This window comes from Equus quagga, chromosome 4 (genome assembly GCF_021613505.1).
Source record: "Equus quagga isolate Etosha38 chromosome 4, UCLA_HA_Equagga_1.0, whole genome shotgun sequence".
Taxonomy (NCBI): Eukaryota; Metazoa; Chordata; class Mammalia; order Perissodactyla; family Equidae; genus Equus; species Equus quagga.
In genome coordinates this window covers 102,256,081-102,266,420 of record NC_060270.1, presented here as the reverse complement: position 1 = coordinate 102,266,420, position 10,340 = coordinate 102,256,081, and the positions used below count along the sequence as shown (strand labels likewise).

General features: G+C 48.4%; 1 protein-coding gene across 1 annotated transcript; it reads right to left on the bottom strand.

Annotated features, from left to right (window-relative positions):
* Positions 1-2,272: 2,272 nt before the first annotated feature.
* On the bottom strand, positions 2,273-10,033 carry TBR1 (T-box brain transcription factor 1). The gene is made up of 6 exons (XM_046657776.1): positions 9,342-10,033; positions 8,591-8,745; positions 8,129-8,250; positions 7,381-7,539; positions 6,194-6,255; positions 2,273-3,131 (listed from the first exon to the last, which is right to left on the bottom strand). The coding sequence occupies exons 1-6, from the start codon at positions 10,031-10,033 to the stop codon at positions 2,273-2,275; spliced, it is 2,049 nt and encodes a 682-aa protein (XP_046513732.1).
* Positions 10,034-10,340: the final 307 nt, after the last annotated feature.

The following is a 10,340-nucleotide window of genomic DNA, read 5'->3' as shown; positions in this document are numbered from 1 at the left end:
AACCGACCTTTCACGAGTTGGCTCTCTGCGTCCTTGGCGCACTCCAACCCCACCCAATCTCGCCTCCCCGCCCCAAACCGTTCACTCAAGAAATGTAGGCCATTCTGTGTTTGCATTTACAGATTCGCCACGTGCCTCCAAGGCCTCTTCGACATCTGCCTAAATCTGCGGTCAACAGCCTAATTTGACATGCGTTTAAATTACATCCTACTCTTGCCCAAAGCCTCCTGCCTTAGTTTGTGAAATTTAAAGAAATCAAGTCCTTATTAAAGACCCTGCTTTTCCTGCTCGCATTATTTACAACTTCAGAGAGATCAGATAGATATGATGAGGAAGTGCATACATTTTCCTGGAAAAAAAAATGAGTGCAATAAAGTGAAACTTGACTCATAGGGAACTAAGTAACTGTAAATAAGAAGGAAAAAGTAATTACCGGTAGTGCTACAAAACAAATTTAAGAGGAAAATGGAGGTAGTTCCCATTACACAGACTGCCCCATACTGGAGTTGTAACCATAAGGGTCACATATGGAGAATAACTGTAAGGGTTATTCCTTAACCCTTAAGTAATCGCCTATAATAATTAAATTATTCTCAAACTGTAAACTGCTTTCAAACACCATAGCGTTTTACCAGATTTATTTTACTTGTTATACACAGACGATACAAACGAGCAAAAAACAAAACGTTTCTCAATGGAGTGTGTACTTGTATAAATTATTCAGTTCACAGACAAACGAAACAAATATAAAAATCACAACATTAGATTTACAGAAGAGCCAAAATATACACACGTTTAGACCCTGAATTCCTATTAGGAAAAATCCCCCCATGGACTGGAATCTAGACTGAATATTGTGTTTGATGCATATTTCACATTAATTTTAAAATACAAAAAAAAAAGTATAGGTTTGCTACACAACATTAGAAATCCTATTAATCTATTTCCAGGGGGATTAATGCTCCTTATCAAATATAACAAGACGTAGAGGGGGGAAAAATCAGTCTTACTTGCATTAATGCTAGTGTTTTCCCAAGGAAGTCAAATTTCAGCTGTTTCTAGGTGGCGGGGGGGAAATCATTTTCAGAACTAAAATGCAGTAAAATATACAACTCACACAATTCATCTTCACTAGACTACACTATAGTTACCAACAATTCAGTCATCTATATCATTAGTAGAATATTCATTACAAAGATTTACAGCATATAAAGGTAGAGGAGGGGACTGAAAAGATATTCAGAAACAGTTTTTCAGCATATTTGGCACCTGCACAGACCAGTAATGGATTTGGCACTTTGGGGAAAAACAAATAAGGCAAAATAATATTGCTGATGTCGAACTATTCTATTTAGAAGGAAAGGGGGAAAAACATACAACTCCAGTTAACTTTGCTTTGCAGGCTTCATGCCACTTAATCGACTTGCCTATGAACAGACACCTATCCTTTACAGGTGTTTGTTTGGTCGGCTTCTCCTTAGCTATTTGTGTGCATTAGGGAAAAGAGTAACTATTTCATGCAACGGATTGAAAAGTGAGAAACCCATCATTATCAAGTATTTCATGTTTCCAGAGCCTCTTAGACTATTGTTAATTATCTCACAAGAAAACTTTTTAAAGGGGAGGGAGAGTGGAGAAAAAGGAAAAGAAATGAACGAAAAGGTTCAGCATGAACTGGTTTTGTGCCTTGACGATGAGAATAAAAACTAGCCATTCGTTACAGTAAATTAACACTATATACAATCATTTCACAGGCTTTGTTCCACTAAAATTATTAACATCCCTACCATCCATCCATCCATCCATCCATCCACTCGGGGATAAGAAAGGACGCGCTGGGTGGGTCCAGGTTCTAGAGTCAACATCCTATGGTTAAGCGGGAGGCCGAGACTGGTCGGGTCGGAATCGCTGCAGCCTGACTGGACGGCCCAGGTCTCCTGAAGGTGAAGAGTTGCATTACAAGAAAGAGAAGGAGGGGGTGAGAAAAAGACGAGGGGGAGGAGGTTTGTGAAGAGTGGAACTTCACAGAGGAGAAGAAGTCGGAAAACCCAAAGGTTTACAGCAAAGTCGAAGGTCGGTGCGCTAATTGCAGAAACTGCTGTGCAAAAAAAGGTTAAAATCACACTCGGAGACCTGCACTTATTCGCTGCAGACGGTGGTCGAGGGTCAAAGGAAACGGGGGTGCGCGAGGTGGGGTGTGAGGAGGAGGAGGAGCTGGGGAGGCGCTAGGAGGGGCCGGCCGGGGGTCCGGGCCGCGGCGGGCAGGGCCGGCCTAGCTGTGCGAGTAGAAGCCGTAGTAGCCGCCTATGTCCTTGGCGCAGTTCTTCTCGCAGTCCCGCTGGGCCAGCACCTCGCTCTTGAGCGGAGACGAGCTCTCGGACACGGGCGTGTCGGCGGGCGAGATCCGCCTCCGCTTGGCCTGCTCGTAAATCCCCGAGTCGCTCGAGTCGATGGACTTGATGGAGGAGGGGGTCTCGATCCAGCTGGAGTCGGACAGGTCCTTGGGCTTGGCGTCCTCGGCGGCGCCGGGCGGCAGCGGCGAGCGCTCGGCGGCCAGGCCCTCGGCCTCCTCGCCCAGGTAGGGGTTGGCGCCAGCCATGCGCGCAGCGGCCGCGGCGCTGTTGGGCCAGCAGGGCAGCACCGAGCCCGACTTGGCGCCGCAGTACTGCGGGGGGCTGCGCGCGCCCCAGCCCGACGGGTCGGCGTAGTAGCCGAGCGGGCGGCCCGTGCAGCCGGCGGCCTGCAGCGGCAGCGCCTTCACGCCCGCCGCCGCGTACGAGAGCAGCGTGGCCGCGTTGCCCGCGAAGTCCGTGGCCGTGTCGTAGGCCGAGGCGGCGAAGTCCAGCCGGTTGTTGGCCGGCGTCACAAACCAGCGCTGCGGCGACGGCGCGCCCGGGTCCTCGGCCTGCTGCGGCGACAGCAGCCCGTTGGTGTGCGGCACGCTGCGGTCCGTGGCCGGCCCGGGGCCCGCGCCCGCGCCCGGGTGGAAACGGGCCTTGGCGTAGTTGCTCACGAACTGGTCCTGGAGGAACGAGCCGGCCATGGCGTAGCGGGCCCCGGGCACGATCTGCGAGCGCGGGGAGTCGTTGGGCGAGGGGGTCAGGCGGTCCATGTCGCAGCCGGTGTAGATCCTGCGAGGGAAGGAGAGAGAGAGAGAGAGAACCGAGGGGTGGCGCAGAGGTCCCTTGGCGGGGGGCGCGGGAGGCAGAAGGGAAGGCCACCGCTTTTCGCCCACCCCCGCACACTCTTCATCTGTAACTTGCCGTCCAGGGTGGAGACAGACAAAAGGTCACAGACCTGCATCCTCCCCAGAATCAATCGTGAAATTATAAAGGAGCCCATTTGTCTGTTCAGGGACCTAAGCAAGATCCAGATCAAGAGAAAAGCTTCCCTCTTCTCTTGCTCTCTCTCGCCAGGTGTACACAAGGGACTGAGGAACAGGGCAAGCGATTCTCATCCCGCTTGCTTCTCCAATATACGTATGCACGTTAAGGCATATTGACCCGGGGACTAAGGTGTTCTTTGTCCACTGGGCCTTTCCTCTGCGGTGAGAATTTCTGAGCGAAATTTCTACACAAGGTACCACTCCTCCACCCTTTTAAGACCGCTTTCTTCCAGGTGACATACACGCGGGCCGTCCAGGTAGTAATCCTCAAAGAGCGGCCTTCACCAGTCTTCTGTGGCCCGAGGAAGCCTCCACAGTACTTACTGTCTATTGTTTCCCCCCGTGAGAGCCTTTAACCCCCACCTCTACCGACACAAACAAGAACTACTACTTGGAGACAAAGTCATCAATCAATAGCATTCTTTTACAAAGAAAAAATGTTATTTACTTTGACCTTCTCTCCCCTGATTTTGATCCTTTACTGGTAAAAAAAAAAAACACAAAACTTTGGGGCAAACTCTTTCAGTACAGTTATCAACCTCCTCCAAGCAATTTCCCACTAATAGCAGCTAACCCTATACAGCTTGACTCTGTGCCAGGCCCTGTTGTCTAGGCTCTGTACAGACAGTAATATGGTTAACCATCACAATAGTCCTCTGAGTTAGGTACCATTATTTTCCCACTTTACAGATGACAAAACTGAGGCAAGGGAAGTTAAATAACTTGCCCAATCACTGACAGTAATTATGTTACTGAGAATTACCTTAGATAAAATAATCAAAGATTAACTTTAGGCCCTGGGCCTAGAAAATCCCATTCGAATTGAGAGGGAAGCAGAGAATGGATCTAGATTGGTAGAAGTGTTTTCTCATACACATACACACATGCCTCCCTTTTTGTTATATGCATAAATGTTTTAATCTTTAATCCACAGATTGTTTTGAAAGAGAGCCTCAGTCTTGTCAGGCCTGAATCCTTTGGGGAGGAGAGTCCCCGGTGAGTGGCCAAGCCACCTTCTAGTCCCCCTGAACTCTGATTGCTCTCACTATTTCTCCAAAAGTGAGCCATGCCCAAATAACCAACATAAAAAGGGAAAGGGAGAGTGTCATAAACCGCTCTGCTCTTCCCTGGCCCCTGAAATTCTAAGGTATCCATTTGTATACGTAAATAAGGTTTTTAAGAAAAATATATAGTGATTTAAGAATCAAAGGGAAGTGGCTTTTCCAACAGAAGTCAGCCAGAGCAGGGGCAGCTGAGGGTCACGCTGTGGCTGCTCAGGTCCATTCTGCTTACTGCACAAAATTTCCCTCCTGAAATTGAATTCCAGTTTCCAATAAGAGAAGTAGAGGGAGGCAGGGAGGGAACATAACCAACAAGGTGCAAATATCTTCTCTGTTTACCACCACAATATTTTAAAAAGAAAAAAGCAGTCTGCAAAAGATACAGTTTAGATGCCCATCCAGGTCCCAGCCCACTTGGGATTACTGAATTAATTTGTGCAAAATAAAATGCTTTGGAACAGATGTTCACAACAGAATTAAAAGCTCAGAATCTACAAGACCCCCTGGTACACAGACCAATATCTTTGGTCTCCTGGGCCACACACTTTCCGCTGTGCCGAGTCCACCTTTTTAGATTGTAAGGACTAGAGTAGCCAAGTTTTTATTCTGGGGAATCATATTGAAGAGGCTGGCTTTTTTTGAACGACTTTTGAGGGATGCACATGATGGTTACACGCAGGAATGTCAATGACTCTCTTTTCAATTTGTTATGAAAATTATCAGGAGGGAGGTTCTTATCTACCTGGAGATGGAATGGAGGCAGCCACTTGTCTCTCTGCAAATTCAAACTACAGTATTTCTCGTCAAAGACAGCTTCAACTTTGTAGCTCTATTCCAGGCATTTAATGCAAGCTGTGAAATTAAAATTTATCTACCATTCCTGTTTTATGGTCAGAAAAAAGTAGAGGGATCCCCACAATCCAGATTTAGACTGTGCTATATAACACTGTCTGAACTCTTAGGCACTATGCTTGGACTCCGAGCAAGAATGCTAGAAAAAGCCCAGAAAACATTCAGTTTACACCTACTGTTGCCCCCAGCGCACAGCATTTGGATAGACCAGAAATGGAGAAAGGTAAGAAGGTAAGGGAGGCCTGGAGAAAAGGGAACCGACACATTTAATTCAAACACAAAAGATAAGAGGAAATATTTTTCTTTTGAATATTATAAATAATACACAGCAACAGCAGCTGGGTCCTTCCCAAAGCCTGAAATGACTCTAACTGTGCCTCTGCTCATGAACTTGCCTGTGGTGGGTGCACATTTTTATTCAGTCCATAGTAAACTTGCACAGGAAAAGCTATTACACAAAACTTGGAAATGGGTAAATAAAAGTCACATATGCCAAGGAGACTGTAACAACTGCCAGAGCCACATGCACTTTCAGGCAGAATCGGGCGGTTTCAGACACAGACAATCTGAGCTGAGCATCTGCAGCGCCACATACAACTCCCGCACCCGGGAACCGGGGCAGCTTCCCCAGCCAGCCAGCCCCAGAGGCCCGCCAACAACTCCGAAAGTCATAAAGCTAAAAATAGGTGAAGGAAAGCTTTGACCAAAACCACAGAAGTACCAAGCCGGAAGGTCACCAGAGAGAAGGGGAGCCAACAAAAAGGAAAGGGAAAACCTTAAAAACAACCCTGTCTTCACACATTCTAGCTTCCAAAAGCATTGTACGTAACAATCCACCTTTGACCTACAGGCCAATTCCACAACTTTCTGAGAAGGAAGATGCAAAATGACTTACGTGTCGTAATTATCCCGAAATCCTTTAGCGAAGGGGTTGTGGTCTATTTTCAGTTGTGTAATCTGGGAAAGAGAAAAGAAGATGAATATGATCTCGCCTTCTATACAGGAGGATTGGGTGTTTGATAATATGTCATCTGCCACTTCTTACAGGGGCTTAAGGCCTGCAATTTCAATAAATAGCAAGCTTTCCCCAACTGAAAAATTTGATGGAATGGGAAAGAAAAAAGAGAAGATATCATGAAAGTTTGAGGAACATGTTTAAATTAATGATGCGTAAAACTAAAGGATTGCCTTCCATCGGCTCTCCCATGTCTTCTAAATTGGTTCAAATGCACATTTTTAAAACGTTACACACAATGCACTTAGACAAAAATCTTTGAGGGGCACTTGAATTCATCATGAAATTATGCCTATTTTAAATGTTTCATCATATTTTTAAAAGTTGGTCACTTCTGATTCACAACCTGAAGAACTCACAAGTTGATCTCAACATCAGTTTTGATTTAAAATAAATGCATGTTTTTCATTTCTGATATTTTCATTTAAGTTTAAAAAAAAAAAAACCACCATCAATCCTAGTAGTCAAATCAACAGCAGTAAAATAAGTTTTTGCAAACTTGCAAATACTGAAGAGGTTCAAGTGCTAGGAAACTCATTCCACAGCCCCCAGTAATTTGATTTATTGTAGTTTTAACATATATGGATGTGTGTATCCTTTTCATCACCCAAAAAGTGGTGTATGTTTATTTCAGCCATCAGTTCTGAGACTTTTAAAAAAAAAATTTGTTTAGATAAAGCCAAATCTTGCCAAGAATAAAATGCAGCAGGAAATCTGCTTGTTTTCTAAAGGGAAGAAGGACTTTAAAAAAAAAAAAAAAAGCAGATCTAAATCTGTTCTGGTTTGAGAACGAAATTAAAATTTCCAAGACAAGAGGCCCTAGAAATCCTGGACACCTCAAAGGTGGCCCGGGTGACCCGCGACGGAGACGAATAGGAGGCGTTTTCCCACCGGCTAGGTATTTAGGGGAGGTGCCCAGTAGGCCCCTAGCCCTATGCCAAAACGGCTCAGCAGAGTCAGCTGTTTTGGACGTTAGTGCCCGAGCCAGGACGGCCTGGGGGGATCCCGGCGGGTGTGGGGGGAAGCCGGGGCCGCCCGCCGCGCGCCCAGCCCCCGGGCCTCCTTACATCGGTGTTCTGGTAGGCGGTGACGGCGATGAACTGAGTCTCGGGGAAAGTGAATGTCTGCACGCGGCCTGGCTGGCTGGTGTCCTCCGTGCCGTCCTCGTTCACTTCCACCACATGCAGGCGGGGCTGGTACTTGTGCAAGGACTGTAAAACCACCATCTGTCCGGCGGAGAGAAAGGGGAGCGCCGGGCGGCGCGTTAACGCGGTCGGTGTGCGCGGGGCTGCGCTCCGCGGACGGCGCGGAGCCGGCAGGAGCCCGCCGCCCCGGCTCCCTGACCGCAGGACGCGCCTGGCTGGTGACCGGCTCGCTGGGCCATACCAGCCCTCGCTCCTCTGGGAGCAGGACTCGCGGAGCCCCGGAGGAAAACCGAACCCGACCGCCCGATCCACGGGGCCCTTCTCCTAGTCCTCCTTTAAGGAGGAACAAAGATTTTCACGGCGTACAGATCCTGTGGTGTTCTTCTCGAAATCAACCAAGTATTTGTACATGGGAAGGTCAGAAACTCGGGAATTGGGCGGGGGGCGAGGAGAACAACTTTATAGGTTATTTAGTATAATTTTGGAGAGTGGAAATAAAATTTTTTTAAAGTCCTTTTAATGAAGCAAAGAAGGATGTATGTAGTTTCTCATGCTGATTTAAACTGATGAACTGGATGTTAGGGAGGGACGAGTGTGTGTGTGTGTGTGTGGGTGGGTGGGTGGGTGGGTGAGAGAGAGAGAGAGAGGGATGAGCGCTTGAGCCACTGACCTGCCCATTGTTGTTTGAAGCTCCTTTGTTGTTTGTAAGTTTTAATTTTCCAAAAGAGATTTCTTGGCGCATCCAGTGAGCCCCCGTGTTGGGGGAATCCGGATGCATATAGACTCGATTTCCTAGAGAAAGAAATCAGTTGTTTACATCTGCCCCGGGCACTGCCCAGTCCCAACTCCTCACAACGTAGGACACACACACACCCCTTATTCCACCGTGAGGCCCATTAGCTGGGGCTTTTTTAGGCCGCGCTTTCTTCTTATTAACTGGGGATGATTAAAATAGCTTTTGCATAATCCTCCCCCTTCTCGCCGCTCAGTCTGTCCCCCTATCCCCCTCGTTTCCTTTTAGAAGTCATTGGCCGATCGCTTTAAAAGTCGCTCGAGCCAGTCCACAAAGGCTTTAATTAATCATTCTCACCTAAATAAGTGTCAGGAAAACGTGTTAATTGGAAGGACTTGCCTTGCACATTGGTGTCCGCTTTGCCGCAAGGAACCCATTTGCCTCCTTGAAACCTCCAGTGATTGGGATCCGCCAAAATCACATCCACAAAAATATTGTAATGAGCCGTGGGATCGAGACCAGAAATGTTAAAACTTAAAAAAGGAAACATGCGCCTATTTAAATTAAGGGGGGGTGGGAAACAAGGGGGAAAAAACATAAATGTTAAAGATTAAATGCAAGAAGCGCGGCGCCAGATAGCAAAGCAAAACTTGTTCTCGCAACGTCGATGAGCGAGTGTTCGCTGGGTTAGAAAAGGGGTGGGGGGGGGGGTAGGAAAATAAGTGGGGCTGAAGTCGGGGAGATCGGTGGGTGAACTGGAGTGGGGAGTCGGCAGGTATCACTGCCCAGGTGGAGAGCGAGGTTGGCGACCCGCATCTCCACTGTCCGTGCATCCGGGCGTGGATGCGTCCCTCCCATCTGCCGGCCACCGGCCGGGGCTCTCGCTCTCTTGCGTTTCTCCGGTCACTGACTGGCTCTCTGACCACCTTTCTAGAGCGGGATTCCCGCACCCCACCCTGCCCCAACATCGCCGCGGTGGTTATACCTTCCACTTTCCCCTTTTCCAAAACCTGCCAACTCTAGGGCGCACCAGAGCGCCTTCCACTCTGCTCCCGGCCCCAAATAGTCGCTGCCACGGCGGTCACAACCCGGGTGCACTTGCTCCCCCGGGCTGCGCCTGGAGCGGCGGCAGCCAAGATTGTAGCATTACCTTCCCTGTTTGGTGATGATCATCTCCGTTTGATGCCGGTGAAATTTCAGCCAAAGAGGCCTGTTGCACAGGTATACCTGCGCTTTCCCGGGCACCAGCCCGGGTTGTGTGGAGGAGAATTGGTAGAACGGGGCTCCTTGGTAGGAGTGGCCGTACTGCTGTGGGTAGGGGTAGCCGGCCGCGGGGTAGCCCTGCGGTGAGGAGTTGGACAGGAGGCTGTTGTAGGCTCCGTTGGTGATGACCGGGTGGTGGGCCATGTAGCGACTGGGGCTGCCGATGGAGAAGGCGGGGTGCGCCGGTCCGTGCTGGCCGGGGTACGGGAACATGGCACTGGGAGCAGTGGCCGCAGACTGTGGCTGGCTGGACTGAGAGAGGAGGTAGCGATCTGCAGCAGAGCCATCGAAACTGTGACGAAGCTCAGAGACCCCGTCCAAGACAGGAGAGAGTTTACTTCTCTGGACGTCCCCTGGTGAGTCCTTGGAGTCAGGAAAATTGTCTGTATCTGACTGATTCGTCATCCCCCTGGTAATTTTTTTCAAAGGTGAACTTCTCTCCAGGTTGTCAGTGGTCGAGATAATGGGATGATCGTGCAAGACAAGCTCAGATCCGCCTGAATGTGGGTAGCTGCTGCTCACATTGAGAAATTTCTTGGAGAGCATGATAGAAGGAGAAAGGCAGTGCTCCAGCTGCATAGCTCTAGAACCTGAACACTCGCCCTCCTGTCCCTGGTTTTTAAAGTCCTATTTATCATAAACTAGAAATCCACAGACCCCCTCACTAGACAGAAAGCACTTCAACCAGCAAATGCTTCTCAAAGGTTTGATTTACTTTTTTTTTCCCTGGGAGAAGAGATTGGCCAATTGACACTATGCAGCAATCAGAAAAGGCTCACTTTTGATCTTGCTGCTTGTGCAGCCGATGAAACGGCTCCTGCCATTGGTTAACTGCTGACAGTAATTTAATTAGATAGACATTAATTAGGATAATCACCTGGCTCCC

Coding starts and splice junctions, on each gene's coding strand:
- TBR1 (XM_046657776.1), bottom strand. CDS start 10,033: ATGCAGCTGGAGCACTGCCTTTCTCCTTCTATCATGCTCTCCAAGAAA. Junction 8,746..9,341: donor ATCATCACCAAACAGGGAAG/GTAATGCTACAA, acceptor TAATTTAAATAG/GCGCATGTTTCCTTTTTTAA. Junction 3,132..6,193: donor TTTCGGGATAATTACGACAC/GTAAGTCATTTT, acceptor CTTCCCTCGCAG/GATCTACACCGGCTGCGACA.